This window comes from Leucopleurus acutus, assembly GCF_964270905.1.
Source record: "Leucopleurus acutus genome assembly, chromosome: 7".
Taxonomy (NCBI): Eukaryota; Metazoa; Chordata; class Mammalia; order Artiodactyla; family Delphinidae; genus Leucopleurus; species Leucopleurus acutus.
Window position 1 is genome coordinate 104770211 of NC_139150.1, and position 18390 is coordinate 104788600.

Sequence of the window (18390 nt, forward strand, 5' to 3'; positions counted from 1 at the left end):
AGCTGGCCACCACTGGGACTGAGTTCAAGGACACAGGGGTTAGCTGGAAACCAGGGGTCCAAGTTCTTTGAATTGAGCAACTGGAAGGGAAGGCCCTTTAGTAAGACCAGGAGCAGGCTTGGGAGGTGGGAATGCAGCCAGAGTTCTGTTTCAGTCATGAGAAATTCGAGATAACCTATGAGATATTCATGAGGAGGTGCTGAATAAGAAATTGCATATGCAAGTGTGGAGGTAAAGGGAAGCCTAAACTGGAGATTTCAATTTAAGTGGTTTCATACTACATAAGCAGGCTGTCATTTGCTTTCTTTTTTTTAACTCAATTTTACTTTTGAGATCACCAACTTCTTGAGTGACTACTGTATGTATTCACTTTAACTCTGGCTCAGTCTTCAAATCTAGGGTAATCTAGCGTCTAGCTCCAAAAACTCCACTGAAAGTGTTCTGAAACAGGTCACCCAGCGACGTCCAAGTGCAATATCGAATTTTTTTTTCAGTTATTTCTACAACATTTGGGGTGGTTAATTATTTCCTGCTTCTCAGGAGCGGATCTCAGAAAACACTAACTGTCTCAGGCACAATCCCAGAAGAGGTTATAAAGCAAGAGAAGCAAGTGTGGTCCTGGTTCACTAGAACAAGACACCCCAAGGCAGACTCATTTCTCTTGTCGATCAGATTGATGGTTGGTAGATCAAGTCTTTCTTGATTTCAGCAGGTATCTATCTCTTCTAGCTAAAGGGGGAAAATATCTTGGGTAAATTCATAGATGACACTGTGAAGGAGGGAGGGAGGTCTTCGGCACCTATGTCCTGAGCTGTGCTCATGGCAAGTCGGAACACCAGGCCAGGAGTATGTTTTAATTCATGGAGCTGACTACAAAGGCACAAAGAGTCCAACAACCCATTTGCAAGCACAGCTCGGACACTCCTAAGGCTTAGGTTTTCCAGAAACACAAATGAGCCAAGAGTGTGGTTTAAAACAAAGCTCAAACCTTTTTAGGTAGCATTAGTACAAGAAGGCTGTACAAAGAGGTAATCGTAGTTCACATTTATTCCTTCTAAACTTCATTTCACAAGAGACTGGGATGGATGTATTCTGGGTCAGCATACAATACCTGGAGCACGATATTTTATTCTAGAAATACATTTTGCTTTGACAAAGAAGAGTGTGACTAGAGGCTCATGGTCAGGATAGTGACAGACCTGTAACTATATGTACAGAATCTAGAAAAGAAGGGCAACAAAGCTATTACTTTACTAGATATGACAACCAAAACGAATATAGAGGATCCAAATATTTAATGAAGAAACTTTTGGCCTCTCTCTCTCTCTCTCTCAAGGATCTGTGGCCTCTGGCTCTTTCTCAGGCCCCCTTTCTCTCCGGGCCGAAGTGAGATTCTAGCCCCAGCTCCAGGCGCCGGGAGGCGGTGGAGATGGAGCCCGGGCCGCGGTGGGTGCGGGTACATCAAGTGAAGCCCGGTGGGACGAAACGCCGGCGGCACCAAGACAAGGGGTTGGGGCGGCTGTGGGGCGTGGTCAAGTCCGGGACAGGGGGCGAGGCGGAGGCCAGGGCAAGGGGGTTGGGGGCGCCGGGGCCAGAACAGAGGGCGGGGCGGAAGCCGGGGCAGGGGCGGAGCCGGGGCCAGGACAGGGGGCTTGGGCGGGGCCGAACTCGACTTGGGAGGCCCGGTCGGCTCGCCGCTCTGGTCCCGCGCCGCGGCCTTCGTCCATCTCCTCGCAGCGGTCTGTACCTGGGTGGAAGGCTGAGGTGCAGGCAGTCATGGCGCTGCGTGCTGCCGTGTTCGACCTGGACGGGGTCCTGGCTCTGCCCTCGCTCGCCAGCTCCTGGGACCGTGCGGAGGAGGAGCTGGCGCTGCCCAGGTAAGGGGACCCGGGCCGCTGCCCGCACTCAGAAGCCTGCGCGGGTGTGTCCGGGCGGCAGGAGCGCGACCCCTGGGAGAAGTTGCCTTTCGGGACTCCCAGCCCTGGTTTCAGATTGCTGTGGGGCGAGAGCGCTAGGTGAAAGGTTAAAACAATTACTCGACCCTAAAGTACCAGTGTGTGTAACTAGATCCAGTGTCTTTCTGAATGCTGATTATTTAAATCTAAGGACTCCAAAATTGACCTTTATATTGAAAGCTTTTCTTTTTTTGTGTGTGGTACGTGGGCCTCTCACTGTTGTAGCCTCTCCCGTTGCGGAGCACAGGCTCCGGACGCGCAGACTCCGGACGCGCAGGCTCCGGACGCGCAGGCTCGGAGGCCATGGCTCACAGGCGCAGCCGCTCCGCGGCATGTGGAATCTTCCCGGACCGGGGCACGAGCCCCTGTGCCCTGCATCGGCAGGCGGACTCTCAACCACTGCGCCACCAGGGAAGCCCCTGAAAGCTTTTCTTAAAGTAAGAGAAATTGCTCCGCGAGCTGACTGCTGCCCGCTTACTTCTCTGTAATGGAATGGATCTTAAAGACCTAAGCTGAGGTTTCTAGAGAAAAAAGTCCTGTGCCCTGCACATTATAACAGCAAACCAGAAACGGCCCCAAAGCCTAAGCACTGGAAAATGGTAGACAAGGAAGCATCACCAGTAAACGTGACGTTCAGGAAGAGATTTCAGTGACATCAGAAAATATCTGTTATAATAAGCGCAAAAAAACTAACCCACCAGAGTGTACAACTGTTTATACAACATGGAAACTATGGAAAAACTATTTTTCAACTATGGAAAAAAGCTACATGTTGAAAATGCCTGGAAGAAATATACCAAAATATCCCTCTGGCTGCACCAATTTACATTCCAGTCGGCGCTGTACAAAGGTTTCCCTTTCTCCACATCCTTGCCAACACACATTATTGCTTGTCTTTTTGATAATAGCCATTCTAACAGATATGAAGTGATATCTCACTATGGTTTTGATTGCATTTCCTGGAAGCTCTTTTAACCACGGTGTTGTTTCACTTTATTTTTTTTTTGGCCCATAAATTTTATTTTTTTTAAAAGACATAAAAAGAGAGTAAGCTACAATATGAGATATGTTTGTACCCGTGACCTCGTCAATGTGGACTGAGTGAACATGACTTGTGAATATATAAGTCACAAGTATACTTGTGAGTATACCAGTGAATATACTTGAGAGTATATTTGTGAGTACACAGGTCACAAGTGTACAAGTTTACAGATGTGGGGAATTTCAAAGAGCACTGGTCTCTGAGTCAGACCCAGGTTAAAATCTCAATTCTAACACTTAGCGTTGGGTGACCTTGCTTAACCTGACTTAGTCAACTCAACTGAGACCTTAGTGTTAGTCTTAAAATAAGAAAACTCCTCCCCCAGAAATTTTTGTGCTAGTTAGATTAGATGACGTGTAAGGTGGGTGGGTAACTGTGTTCCTGATACATCTTTTTATTTATTAAAGTCTCATGCACATTCAGAGTGATTTTGGGGCATATTTCGTTCATCTAGTGTGACACTGACTCACACATTCTCCCTGTGACCACGGTCACGATTGTTCCCAGAAGCCATAAACAGGTTATAGCAAACCTAGCTGACCCCAGGAGGTCAGAGTCTGTGACTTTGACCTTATTAGCCTATGGAGTCTGTGAACTAACCATGAAGGTGTGAATTCAGACAGTGAGCCTCAAGGGCCTACCTTGCACCGGGCATTTCCAACTTGCCTGCTATCCGGTATAAAAACTCAGACATCCACAGATGCCATAGTTCAAAAGGAAGGCAGTGCCATGAGAGGTACAGAGTTCTTAGTTGCTTCGAAGGAGGGAGAGATGAGGTCTGATCAGGGGGAATCAGGAACCAGAGGCAGACCCTGAGAAGACTGATAGGATGCTGATGAGGAGAGATGTGAAGGGAGGACCTTCCAGGTGAGCAAAGGCTGGGAGGTGGAAAGCAAGGAGAGTTCACAAAACACTGAATATTCCAGCCTAGCCAGACAGGAGGGAAGGCATGAGAGGGAAGTGAGGAAGTTGGCTGGGCCTGCATTGTAGCACCACGCGAAGGTCAGGCTGAGCACGTACCTAATTTGATAGCAGTTGACTCTGAGTTGAGCTGGGGTGGAGATGCAGTAAAATAATTGTTGCTCACAATCAGCTGCGGTGATGGATCAAGGACATTGGCCAGAGGAAAGAGGCCACCGCTCCCAGTTTAAGATTTGAGAGTTTGGCAGCTGGAGGGGGGAACAGTGTGGAGAGATGGTGAAGCCCGGTGGAGACTGGAACGGAAGCAGACGAGACCTTGAGCTAGGAGTTTGCAGGGTCACTGGCATGGAAGACGAAGATGAAGATGAAGAATCCAGGCTGCAGGGCCCAGCCGAGGACAGAGGAAGCCTGTGAGGCTGGTGTTGAAGCTGAGAGTGGATTAGGGGGTGAGGGCCCAGACATCTGTCAATACCTGCCCGAGGACAAGGTGGTGCGGGGGCCAGTGGCTGTGCTGAACTCCAGCAGTGGAGAGATTGTTGAATACCTGGGGTGAAACAGAGGGATGCAGATTCCTCCAGCATCATACAGGGGAGGCAGGGAGAGGGAGCTCCAGTCTCATCTGTGGTCCTCCAGAGCAGAGGCCGCGGAGGGTGTGCTTGCTGGAGATGGTGGTGCCTTGGCAACGGAGGCTGACGTGATCTGGAGGAACCAGGATGGTTCCCTGAGATCCAGATCTGACCTGTAGACAGTCATCGTGTGCTTCATTTAATACCTTCTCACCCAGCCTCGTGGACGGTCTGCCTGGCACCCCTGGACTGACTGAACCCTTGGAATGATTAAAGTGTCAGTTTCTTTCAAAAATGTTGACCCTAGAACTTGAGGTGCTTGCCATATGCAATGCTCAGTGAACGTTTTCTGAGCACGAGAAACAAGTGACCAGCCAATACAGAAAGAGTATTTGAGAACCAGAACTTCCTACTCATATCCTGTGTGCTGTTTCAGGAAATATTTATTGAATGTTTCCAGGAGCTTCTGGGGCAGTTCCCAGATTTGGGGTTGCTCTTTGCACCTCTGGGCTTCTCTGTACTCTCTGAAGCATCTTTCCTCATTTTTAATTTTACATACGGGTTTTAATTTGACAACTGATAACATAAATGCATTCTTATTATGAATATATTCAAACGAACAGAATAATGTAGAACAGGAAATGTCAGTGCCTCTTCGCCTTTCCTTGTTCCTTTCCCCATCCCAGATATCATCTTAGTTGATACATAGTTCATTTATCCAAAACCAAGGGTTTCGTTTGTTTGTTTTCATAATTTTGGGGCAGTAATATCCGACCTGTCTTCATGTGGTAGCAAGTCTGATCTGATCAAGCATGAGGCTTACCATTATCTATCCTACTACTGTAAATAGTCATACATCTCACTGTAAACATTTTAATGAGTTTGATGATGAAGGCTGCTGCAGGCTCTCCTGGAGAGGTTACTTAATGTGTGGTATATCCCCCATTTTACCTTTACAATCGGAAAGATTCTGACTTTTGAAACTCACGTAGTTCTGAGGTTTCAAATAAGAGGTCATCAGCCTGTCACTTATTTATATGAATTTACAGACACATTTACGCATAGATTGGTAGGTAGGTAGATTGGTAGACAGGTAGGTTAAAAAAAAACAATAGAATCATAGAACATATATTGTTCTAGGTTTTCATTTTTTTACGTAATTTTAAGTTTTATTTCATTCGACAGTTGGATGTCTTTTGTGTCCATTTACATAGATCTACCTTGCTCTTTTTAACCACTTCTTAGTATTCCACAATACGGAAGTGCCGTAATTTATTTAACCATTTTTCCCTGTTGGTGGACATTTATTTATTTGTTAGTTGTCACTGTTACAAATAATGTCACTAACGTTTCTGTAGGGTAGTTTTCTAAAAGTGGAGTTGCCAAGTAAAAGTGTATGTATTTACATTTAAAATATTGACAGAACCTGCCAAACTGTTCAAAAAATGCTGTACCTGTCCTGACATTGCATGAGAAGGCCAGCCCAGATCCTCCCTGCAGAGGAGATGGTTCTCTTAAACCTTTTTTTTTTAAAATAAATTTATTTCTTTATTTATTTTTGGCTGTGTTGGGTCTTAATTGCTGCGCACAGGCTTTCTCTAGTTGCAGCGAGCGGGGGCTATTCTTTATTGCGGTGCAGAGGGTTCTCATTGCGGTGGCTTCTCGTTGCAGAGCGTGGGCTCTAGGTGCAGTTGTGGCATGCGGGTTTCAGTAGTTGTGGCTTGCAGGCTCTGGAGTGCAGGCTTAGTAGTTGTGGCTCACCAGCTTAGTTGCACCATGGCATGTAGGATCTTCCCAGACCAGGGCTCAAACCCGTGTCCCCTGCATTGGCAGGTGGATTCTTAACCACTGCGCCACCAGGGAAGTCCCAACCCTTTTAAACTTTGGCCAGTGAGATGAAGGAAAAACATTACCTTGTATCAGTCTGCATTTTCCTCTCCACTGTTCATTTTTGTTGGCCATTTGTATTTTTTCCTTTGGTGTTTACCTGTTTATACCGTTTGCCCATTTTTGTACTGGATTGTCACTTTCTTCTTGATTTCTAGGAATTCGTGATTTCTACCATGATATTTTATGTTTTCTACTTACCATCTCTTCTGCTACTTCTTTTTTTCTCCCTTCTTTTCCCCATCTTTAGTTGGGTTGATCAAGTTCTTTTCTTCCAGCTTCCCTTGGGGAAACATCTTGTTTCTAGTCTTCTTACTGATACATTTTGTTTCTCGTTCTCCTTAAGATTACTTTTGTTTTTTTAATATGCATATATAGTAACTCCTACTATTAACATAATCTTTTCTGTCAGCAGACATGTTCATTGCTACCTGTGTTTTTCCTATCAATATAATGATGAATTTGTCTGGTGTTTGTCCTGGGTTCCTAGTACAGAGCTTCTAAAAACCCTTGGGATTTCCTGAGCGATCAGTGTGTCTTTGTTGTGCTAATGAGGTTACTCACTTGGGAGGGGAGAACCCTGGGGATTTAGTTCAGACATGTAGCCAATGAGTTAATCAATCATGCCTAATGAAGGCCCAATAAAATCTCTGTACACTGAGGCTCAGTGGAGCTTCCTGGTTGGTGACCGCATCAATTTGCCAGGAGGATAATATGCCCTGATTTCATGGCGAGAGGGCCCTGATGCCCTGTGCGCCCTCGCAGACCTTGCCTTCTGTGTATTCTTTAAAATAAAACTTAATAGTAAAACTTAAAAGTAAGTAACACTTTTCAGTGTTCTGTAAGTTGTTCTAGTGAATTATCAGAACTGGAGGGTTGTGGGAACCCCCAGATTTGTAGCCAGATGGTCAGAAGTATGGGTGGCCTGGAGAACCCCTGAGACTGCAGCTGGTGTCTGACGTGATGGCAGGTCTGTGGAAGACTTGCTTCAACCTGTGGGGTCTGTGCTAACTCTGGACAGGTAGTGTCAGGATTGAATCGCAGTACACCCATCTGCTATTGGCCAGTTGGGGTGGAAACAATAATAACATTCTGCCCCACACTGCCACAGCCAGGTTACTTAACCATCCTTCCTTCCAGCCTCTCGTGCTCACTCTCACCAGAACTTTCCCCAGGCAGGTAGATTACTTTGCTTCCAGTTTTATCATGAGACAAATCTGCTGCTTCCAGCTCCTTTGCCTAATACAGTTGACCCTTGAACAACACAAGTTTGAACTGCGCAGGTCCACTAGTACATTGGTTTTTTTGTTTGTTTTCAGTAGTGAATACTACAGTACCACACTATCTGAGGTTGGTCAAATCCAAGGATTTTGAGGAACCACATAGTCAGAGGGCCAGCTATGGGTTATACAGGAATTTTTGCAGAGGGTCAGTGCCCTAAACCCCAGTGTTGTTCAAGGGTCAGCTGTACATTATTAGCTATGAATGTATTCAGTAGGTGAAGATTCCCTTTGGGGAACAACGATTGAATTCTAGATATAATGGTTGAGTCTCAAGAGTTCAGTTGTGCAAAAATCACTAATAACGATGATAGTAAACAGTGTAAGATTAAATTTCATATACAACTAATGTTTTCTGGATGATTGAGGAGGATACAAAATGTATGCAATATAATCTGATTTAAAATGATGGCTGGGAGGGAGAAAGAGGAGTATTGTTTAATGGGTACAAAATTTTAGGTTGTAAAGATAGGAAGATGAAGAAGTTCTGGAGATGGATAGTGGTGATGGTTGCACAACAGTGTACTTAATGGCACTGATCTGTACACTTAAAAGTGGTTAAAATGGTCAGTTTTAGGTCCATATTGTTTAATGTATCATTTAAAGCTTGAGTTTCCTTCTTTATTTTCATTTTGGTTGATCTGTCCATAGGTGAAAGTGGGGTGTTAAAGTCCCCTACTATGATTGTGTTACTGTTGATTTCCCCTTTTATGGCTGTTAGTATTTGCCTTATGTATTGAGGTGCTCCTATGTTGGGTGCATATATATTTGCAATTGTTATATCTTCTTCTAGGATTGATCCCTTGATCATTACGTAGTGTCCTTTTTTGTCTCTTGTAATAGTCTTTATTTTAAAGTCTATTTTGTCTGATATGAGAATTGCTACTCCAGCTTTCTTTTGATTTCCATTTGCATAGAATATCTTTTTCCATCCCCTCACTTTCGGTCTGTATGTGTCCCTAGGTCTGAAGTGGGTCTCTTGTAGACAGTACATATATGGGTCTTGATTTTGTGTCCATTCAGCCAGTCTATGTCTTTTGGTTGGAACATTTAGTCCATTTACATTTAAGGTAGTTATCAACATGTATGTTCCTATTCCCATTTTCTTAATTGTTTTGGATTTGTTATTGTAGGTCTTTTCCTTCTCTTGTGTTTCCTGCCTAGAGAAGTTCCTTTAGCCTTTGTTGTAAAGCTGATTTGGTGGTGCTGAATTCTCTTAGCTTTTGGTTGTCTGTAAAGCTTTTAATTTCTCTGTCGAATCTGAATGAGATCCTTGCTGGGTAGAGTAATCTTGGTTGTAGGTTTTTCCCTTTTATCACTTTAAATATGTCCTGCCAGTCCCTTCTGGCTTGCAGAGTTTCTGCTGAATGATCAGCTGTTAACCTTATGGGGATTCCCTTGTATGTTATTTGTTGCTTTTCCCTTGCTGCTTTTAATATTTGTTCTTTGTATTTAATTTTTGATAGTTTCATTAATATGTGTCCTGGCATGTTTCTCCTTGGATTTATCCTGTATGGGACTCTCTGCACTTCCTGGACTTGGCTATTTCCGTTCCCATATTAGGGAAGTTTTCAACTATAATCTCTTCAAATATTTTCTCAGTCCCTTTCTTTTTCTCTTCTTCTTCTGGGACCCCTATAATTCGAATGTTGTTGCGTTTCATGTTGTCTCAGAGGTCTCTGAGACTGTCCTCAATTCTTTTCATTCTTTTTTCTTTATTCTGCTCTGTGGTAGTTATTTCCACAATTTTATCCTCCAGGTCACTTATCCGTTCTTCTGCCTCAGTTCTTCTGCTATTGATTCCTTCTAGAGAATTTTTAATTTCATTTATTGTATCATTCATCATTGTTTGTTTGCTCTTTAGTTCTTCTACATCCTTGTTAAACGTTTCTTGTATTTTCTCCATTCTAGTTCCAAGATTTTGGATCATCTTTACTATCATTACTCTGAATTCTTTTTCAGGTAGACTGCCTCTTTCCTCTTCATTTGTTTGGTCTGGTGGGTTTTTACCTTGCTCTTTCATCTGCTGTGTGCTTCTCTGTCTTCTCATTTTGCTTAACTTACTGTGTTTGGGGTCTCCTTTCCACAGGCTACAGGTTTGTGATCCCATTGTTTTTGGTGTCTGCCCCCAGTGGCTAAGGTTGGTTCAGTGGGTTGTGTAGGCTTCCTGGTGGAGGGGACTGGTGCCTGTGTTCTGGTGGATGAGGCTGGATCTTGTCTTTCTGGTGAGCAGGACCATGTCCAGGTGTTTTTTGGGGGTGTGTTTTGGGGTGTCTGTGACCTTATTATGATTTTAGGCAGCCTATGTGCTAATGGGTGGGGTTGTGTTCCTGTCTTGCTAGTTGTGTGACATAGGGTGTCCAGCACTGTAGCTTGCTGGTCATTGAGTGGAGCTGGGTCTTAGTGTTCAGATGGAGATCTCTGGGAGAGCTTTCACTGTTTGATATTACATGGGCCAGGAGGTCTCTGGTGGAGCAATGTCCTGAACTCGGCTCTCCCACCTCAGAGGCTCAGGCCTGACACCCAGCCGGAGCACTAAGACCCTGTCAGCCACACGGCTCAGAAGAAAAGGGAGAAAAAAAAAAAAAAGAAAGACAGACAGAAAGAAAAATAAAATAAAGTTATTAAAAAAGAAAAAAGTGTTAAAAAGAAAAAAGTATTAAAAAAAATAGAAACAAGCGAGCAACCAAACCAAAAAAACAAATCCACCAGTGATAACAAGCGCTAAAGACTATACAAAAAAAATGGACAGACAGAACCCTGGGACAAATGGTAAAAGCAAAGCTATACAGACAAAATCACACGAAGAAGCACACCCATACACACTCACAGAAAGAGAAAAAGGAGGAAAACATATATTTATAAAATTTTAAAAAAAGAAAAGAGCAACCAAATCAGTAAACAAATCTACCAATGATAATAAAGTCTAAATACTAAACTAAGATAAGCATAAAACCAGAAACAAATGAGATGCAGAAAGCAAACCCCAAGTCTACAGTTGCTCCCAAAGTCCACCGCCTCGATTTGGGATGATTCGTTGACTATTCAGGTATTCCACAGATGCAGGTACATCAAGTTGATTGTGGAGCTTTAATCCGCTGCTCCTGAGGCTGCTGGGAGAGATTTCCTTCTCTTCTTTGTTCTCACAGCTCCCGGGGCTCAGCTTTGGATTTGGCCCCGCCTCTGCGTGTAGGTCGCCGGAGGGCGTCTGTTCTTCGCTCAGACAGGACGGGGTTAAAGGAGCCGCTGATTCGGGGGCTCTGGCTCACTCAGGCCTGAGGGAGGGAGGGGTACGGAGGGCGGGGCGAGCCTGCAGCGGCAGAGGCCGGCGTGACGTTGCCCCACCCTGACGCGCGCTGTGTGTTCTCCCGGGGGAGTTGTCCCTGGATCCCGGGACCCTGGCAGTGGCGGGCTGCACAGGCTCCCCGGAAGGGGGTGTGGATAGTGACCTGTGCTCGCACACAGGCTTCTTGGTGGCGGCAGCAGCAGCCTGAGCGTCTCATGCCCGTCTCTGGGGTCCACGCTGATAGCCGCGGCTCCCGCCCGTCTCTGGAGCTCATTTAGGCCGTGCTCTGAATCTCCTCTCCTCACACACCCCGAAACAATGGTCTCTTGCCCCTTCGGCAGGTCCAGACTTTTCCCCGGACTCCCTCCCGGCCAGACGTGGCGCACTAACCCCCTGCAGGCTGTGTTCACGCCGCCAACCCCAGTCCTCTCCCTGCGCTCCGACCGAAGCCCGAGCCTCAGCTCGCAGCCCCGCCCGCCCCGGCGGGTGAGCAGAGAAGCCTCTCGGGCTGGTGAGTGCCAGTCGGCCCTGATCCTCTGTGCGGGAATCTCCCCGCTTTGCCCTTCGCACCCCTGTTGCTGTGCTCTCCTCCGCGGCTCTGAAGCTTTCCCCCTCCACCACCCGCAGTCTCCGCCCGCGAAGGGGCTTCCTAGTGTGTGGAAACCTTTCCTCCTTCACAGCTCCCTCCCACTGGTGCGGGTCCCGTCCCTATTCTTTTGTCTCTGTTTTTTCTTTATCTTTTCCCTACCCAGGTACGTGGGGAGCTTCTTGCCTTTTGGGAGGTCTGAGGTCTTCTGCCAGCGTTCAGTAGGTGTTCTGTAGGAGTTGTTCCACGTGTAGATGTATTTCTGATGTATTTGTGGGGAGGAAGGTGATCTCCGTGTCTTACTCCTCCACCATCTTGAAGGTCCCCCGCTAATCTCTTTCAAGGGTTTTAATTTCTCTTAATTTTGTAGTTTTTAGTGTAGAGGTCTTAAAGGTCTTTCATTAGATTTTGTTTGTTTGTTTGTTTTTTAATTTTAAGGTAAATGATATTTTTAAAAAATTTCATTTCCAATTGTTTATCATCTCTTTTAAACCATCTCTTTCTTGTCCTCAAGATTTTTATTTTGATCTATCTTTAAGTTGACTAGAAGTCTTTCTTGAATTTTTTTTCCAGGAAAGCCGTGATAGCAAACAATTGTATTCGTTTTACCTGTCTGAAAGTGGTTTGTGTGGTTCTCAGCTTATGAATAATCAATGTTGTGGTCGGACCAGCCCTTGTGGTTCTTACTGTGACTGCAAGATGCCCTTCAGGAGTAGTCATCAGGGAAAAAAGTAAAAGTTTGTTACTTACAACACCTGGAAATTACACAGCACTCCTAGGGCCACACAGTGAGGACGTGAGGAGAAAGAGAGCGAGCACATGGGCCCGAATTCTGCTTTTACTGGGGATCATGGTGGGGGCCACTGTGGTTTTGTGGGCTCACTCTTTATTGGTGAATTTAAAACCAGAGCAGGAATTTAAAGCATGGGAAGAGAAAAAACCAAATGACCCAACTGGTCAGTTATTGAAATAAACCAAGATCTCTAAAACAAAGGACCTCACTGGACATAAAGTCAGTCCTCTGTGGATGGATTTGGGGGGTATTGTTTCTTGTTATCTTTTTATCTCAGTGTCTCCTGAGTATTACTCCACAATCTTCTTACATTTAAAGTTGCAGAATAGAAGGCTGTTATCAGTCTGAATTGTTTTTCTTTTGTGTATAATCTGTTTTTCTACACAAAATGTTGTCTGTTATACTTTCTTATCCCAGGAATTTGAAACATTTCCCTACCCTATGCCTGCTGTAGTTCTTTTTTCATTAATTTAGCCTTGTGTTTGGCGAACACTTTTGATTTGAGAGCTCAGAGTTTTCTTCAACCCAGAGACATCTTCTCCCATTATTCCTTTGACTGTTGCTTCTCTGATCATTCCTTCTGTGATTTTTCTTGTTTATTGAAGGAATTTGGCCTCCATAGGTCTTATCTTTTTGCACATTAATTTTAATTGCTTCATCATTTTACTCTTTGTTCTTGGTAAATTTGGTGGGTCTTTTGATTCACTAATTTCATTTCCTGTAATAGCCATTTGACTGTTCACTGCTTTTATTAACCTTAAAATTTGAAAGTCATGCTTTCCAATGGCAACAACTTATCTCAAATTGCTTCTTTTTAAAAAATACTGCCTGCTTTTGTCCTATAGAGTCATTGACATCTCCTTCCTCTAGAGCTGTATTCTTCCTTCACTTCCCTTCTTTTATCAGCCCTAATCTTCAGGCAGAAAAAACAATTTTCCCTTTGCTTTTCCATCTTACTCACCCACTGTGTAATAGTTATTTGTTTATATGTTGCCTCCCTTGTTCTCCTGTGAGCTCCCTAAGAATAGATCCAAATTTTTCCATTTTTATATCACGGCATCTGGCACAATGCCTTCATGCCTTCGGTCCTCAGTGCAAGATTGTTGAGTTGAACTGTATGTTGCTCTTTGAAATTGGACGGCAGCTGGGGAAGGGCACGAGGGATCTTTTCAAGGTGATGGAAATGCTCTAAAACTGCAACGTGGTGATATTTGCACACCTCTATAAAATTACTACAAGTCATTGAATCGTACACTGAGAACATGTGAATTGGGTGTTATGTAAGCATGATTTAACAATGCTGTTTTTTTAAAAAAGACAACTGACGGCAATGATGTGCCAAAGCCACTGCTGATGCTGGAAAATGGAGCAAGGCTACAAATAGTAGGGATATATATATATTTTTTTTGTTTGTTTTGTTTTGTTTTTTGCGGTACGCGGGCCTCTCACTGTTGTGGCCTCTCCCATTGCGGAGCACAGGCTCTGGACGCGCAGGCTCAGAGGCCATGGCTCACGGGCCCAGCCGCTCCGTGGCATGTGGGATCTTCCCGGACCGGGGCATGAACCCATGTCCCCTGCATCGGCAGGCGGACTCTCAACCACTGCGCCACCAGGGAAGCCCGGGATATATATTTTTTTAATGTTTTGTCTAAAGTTGATTATTGTTACCTGCAAGAGGGTTAGTCAGGTAAAAGGTTGTTGACTTATCAGATACGAAACTCCCAGATATTTGTTCTCTTAACGTGGGAATGGTAAATACTTTTAACTGGGTTGCCGATTCCAGTCCATTGTAAATATTTGCCTGGGACACTGGACTAAGAAGGATCATAAATCAGTGTCTGGATGCAGTGGTATAGGATGTGGTGATGGGTTATTAAAGTCGGCCAGGGATTCAGAGTTGTGCGTGCATGCCAGGTACGTGCCATCCGTTATATGGCTGGTGTCACCCAGCCAGCCATGCTGGGGTAGCTCAGCCACCACTGGGTGTGGGAAATGATCAAGAAAGTGGAATGGGACCTTATGTTTTGTAATGTAGGGAAGCGAGAGGGCAATGAGCTGCTCTCTCTGTGTCTGCTACTCCTCAGGACCACATATAAGAGATGGATATGAATTGAGGCGTATTAATCACCTAGGGTTACCATAACGAAGGACCACAGACTGGGTGGCTTCAACAACAGTTCCGGAGGCTAGAAGTCCAAAATCAAGGTGTCTGTCCCCTACCTGCCATGTGATGAAGTCATCTGAACGTTCCTGATGCTTCTTTGTGTCTTGCAGTGGCTTTCTGAACAGAGCTTTCGTGAAGGGAGGCCCAGATGGTTCCAGCGCCCGCATGATGAAGGGAGAGATCACATTTTCCCAGGTGTGGCGACCCCTCATAGACCCCCTTGAGAAGGTGTTCTGTAACTACACACCCATCTCCCCTGCTGACCGTAAGCTCCGTGAGGGCAGGGCCATGTCTGCCTCACCCGTTTACCCCTTATAACACTTAACTCACAAGACTGGGCTGGAGACATTTCAGATTGTTTATTGTCTCTTTGATCCAAGCAGAGGGCCACACCCCAGTGATTAGGAAATTTCCAAGCCCTTGAAGATCTATGCCAGGGAATTACAGCAGCCAGAGTAGCTTTTTTTTTTTTTCCCCTTAAGCTGTGGTTAAATACACATCACATAAAATTTACCACCTTGATCATTTTTAAGTATACAATTCGGTAGTGTTAAGTATATTCACGCCGGGTAACCAACGCCACCGTCCATCTCCAGAGCTCTTTTCATCTTGCAAAACGGAAACTCTACACCCATTAAACAGCAACTGCCCATTCCTCCTTTCCCCAACCCCTGGCAACCACTACTGAACTTTCTGCCTCTATTTAGCTACTATACATTTCTTATATAACTGGAATCATGCAATATTTGTCCTTTAGTGACTGACTTATTTTGCTTAGCATGATGTCTTCAAGGTTCATCCATATTGTAGCCTGTGTCACAATTTCCTTCTTTCTTAAGGATGAATGATATTCCATTGTATGGCTAGACTACGTTCTGTTTATCCATTCATCTATCGATGGACATTTAGGTTACTTCCTCCTCTTGGTCACCATGGCTAATGCTGCTAGGAACATGGGTGTACAAATATCGGTTTGAAATCTTGCTTTCAGTTTTTCTGGCTATATATCCAGAAGTGGGATTGCTGGATCATAGGGTAGTTTTCCATTTTTAATTTTTTGAGGAACCACCATAGTGTTTTCCATAGCGGCTGCACCATTTTACATTTTCCTCCCAACAATGCACAAGGTTTCCAGTGTTTCCACATCCTTGCCAACCTGTTATTTTCTGTTTTCTTGATAGTAGTCATCCTTAGAGTACTTATTTTCAGACAAGGGCCACTGGGTCAGGGGAAGGTTTGTTAATTACTAACTATAAGATGGGTGGACTTTGGAATCTGATGTCGGGATTTGGAGCATAGCTCCCACTTACAGACGTGTGAGCACAGCAAGTCACAGAACCTCTCAGAGTCTCAGTTTTGCCACCTGTAAAATGAGATCGATAAGATGCTCCGTCTCCTAGGTTGTTATGAAGCTTGAAAAGTGCTTAGCACAGTGCCTGGCACATAATCAGTGCTCAATAGATAGTAGTTATTGTTGTTACTACAACCCCAATTTTTTTAAATTGAAGTGTGGTTGGAGATTATCTTTAAATAAAGTAATCAGGATCTAAAACCACTTGAATTCTCAGTTAGTGCCTCGGAGAAGAAAGGCTATTGAGAATCTACTCTATGAGCACACAGATAAAGCAGTCTGGTTTTTTTTTTTAATTTATGAATTACAGCCACCTATCAGTCTAACAGGGAACTTGGGGCCCATCATAATAGAAAGCAAAGCCCACCTTTCCAGTGAAGACAAGTGTGGTCTTAGCGTGGGGAGTGTAGTGAATTGTGGTCACTTTAAAACTCTCTGTCTTTTACACACACACACACACACACACACACATTTTGGCAACTCGTGAATGAAAACTGTAATGATACCATTGGGGATAAACATTACTGAAGCGTGAATCAATAAAAAAAAAGCTGCAGTAATATTGTTGGAAGGTAAGGAAAGGGAGAAGTGGTATGAATTTCATTCATTTACATGTGACTATACAGTTTTCCCAACACCATTTATTGAAGAGACTGTTCTTTCCTCATCGTGTACTCTTGGCTCCTTTGTCATAAATTAATTGACACGTGGGGTTTTTTTCTGGGCTCTCTATCATTCTGCTATTGATGGGTATTTGGGTAATTTTTAGTTTGGGACTATTATATACGAGACAAGAGTGCTACTATGATAGTGTATAAATATACCACAATCCAGTCTGCTATTAATGGGTGTATTCATTTGCTAGGGCTACCATAAGAAAATACCACAGACTGGGTGGCTTAAACAACAAAATTTATTTTCTCATAGCTCTGGAGGCTAGAAGCCCAAGACCAAGGTGTTGGCAGGGTTGGTTTCTTCTGAGGCCTCTCTCCTTGGCTTCTAGGTGGCCGACTTTTCCCTGTGTCCTCACATTCTTTCTTCTGTGTGTGTCTGTGTCCTAATCACCTGTTCTCATAAGGACACCAGTCAGATTGGATTAGGGCCCCCCAACGTCATTTTTGTCGTGGTCTGAATGCAGGTTGGAAAAGAATTTCCAGACACAAAGGCAGAATGTAAAGATGATAGAATTTATTAGAGGGAGGGGTGGCTGCCTGAACAGTGGGCCGGCTGACTTCCTAGTAGTCTGGGAGAGTCGAGCCCAAACATGTGCTATTGATCAGTTTTTATAGCCAGAAAACAAAGGAACGGTCTGAGGTGAAAATTCCGTTTACGGATTGGTCGAGGCACATATACCTTCCTTCTATAGGGTGGAGTGGGACAGGCAAGATGCCTTTCCTTATTTGGGACAGGTCCCATTGCCCAGGTGGGCGTTGCCCAGGTGGGCTCAGGAATTTCGTAACCATCACAACACAGTAAGGGGAGCGAGTAAGAGTCCTGTAGGGGGTGTAACGCTGCAACTTTTACAGGCAGGGTCGTCCTTTGTCCTTGGAGAACCACAATTTTACCTTAATGATCTCTTTAAAGACCCTCTTTCCAAAGGACAATCACATTCTGAGGTCCTGGGGGTTAGGACTTCAACATGAATTTGTAGGGGACCCAGTTCAGCCCTAACAGGGGGATTTGAGTAGTTTCTAGTTTGCAGTTCTTAGGAAAAGTGCTGCTATGAACATTTTTGTACATGTCTTTTGGTGAACATATGTGGACATTTCCACTGGGTATGTGTCCAGGAGTGGAATTGCTGGATCACAGGGAATGCATGTGTTCAGACTTAGTAAATGCTGCCCAAAGCTTTTCCAAGTGGTTTCACCAGTTGACAATCCCTCATCAATTCACTTTCACAGTGGATGCCATTCATGGAAGAAAACTGCAGGAAATGTTCTGAGGACTCTGGAATCTGCCTCCCTGAGAATTTCTCTATAAATCAGATCTTTGGCAAGGCGCTTGCAGCAAGAAAGGTCAACGACCCCATGCTTAAGGCAGCTCTCACTCTCAAAAAGAAGGGTAAGGATCTGATACTGGCCATTCTCTGACCCAACCACACGAGAACCCTTGGGAAGGTCAGGTCAAAATACATCTAAATGTGCATTGAATTCAATGACAGGCACATTTATACTCATATGTATTAGTAATTCCTTCAGTTGATTTTCCTTGAATAGACATTTATTTAGTGGCAGAGCCCAGGTCTTTGTCACAGGCATGTTTGACTTCATCCTCCCCACTTATCAGTAGCCTTACCTGGTTGTGTCTGAGACATATTTCCCACTCATATTACCTGGAAAGGGTCTGTCCATTGACTTATCCTTGTCTTGTTTCCAGCATCTCCCGGTTCTTGTCCTGTGTGGTTAGGCAGGGGATAATGCTGTCTCTGTTTACATTCCTCTAGTTTTGAAATGGGAGCACCATCTCTGCCAAGGCAGGTGTTTTGAAGCGTGGTCCAGCAGAGTTTGCAGTAACGTAGACTGAGAGGAGGGTTGGAGTGGCAGTCCAAAGGTGGGATTC

General features: G+C 44.5%; 1 protein-coding gene across 2 annotated transcripts in view; it reads left to right on the forward strand.

The window, feature by feature from the left end:
* The first annotated feature begins 616 nt into the window (after positions 1-616).
* Positions 617-18390, forward strand: part of EPHX2 (epoxide hydrolase 2) — a 59190-nt gene continuing 41416 nt past the window's right edge. Inside the window, exons 1-3 of one of the 2 annotated variants that reach the window (XM_082842631.1) lie at positions 617-712; positions 14591-14675; positions 17733-17892. In XM_082842631.1, coding sequence (XP_082698757.1) covers positions 14646-14675; positions 17733-17892 — 190 coding nt within the window. In that variant the 5' untranslated portion in view covers positions 617-712; positions 14591-14645. Of the gene's footprint in view, positions 713-1667; positions 1878-14590; positions 14676-17732; positions 17893-18390 lie in introns of those variants that run through there. The other variant, XM_082842630.1, reaches the window with a different exon arrangement.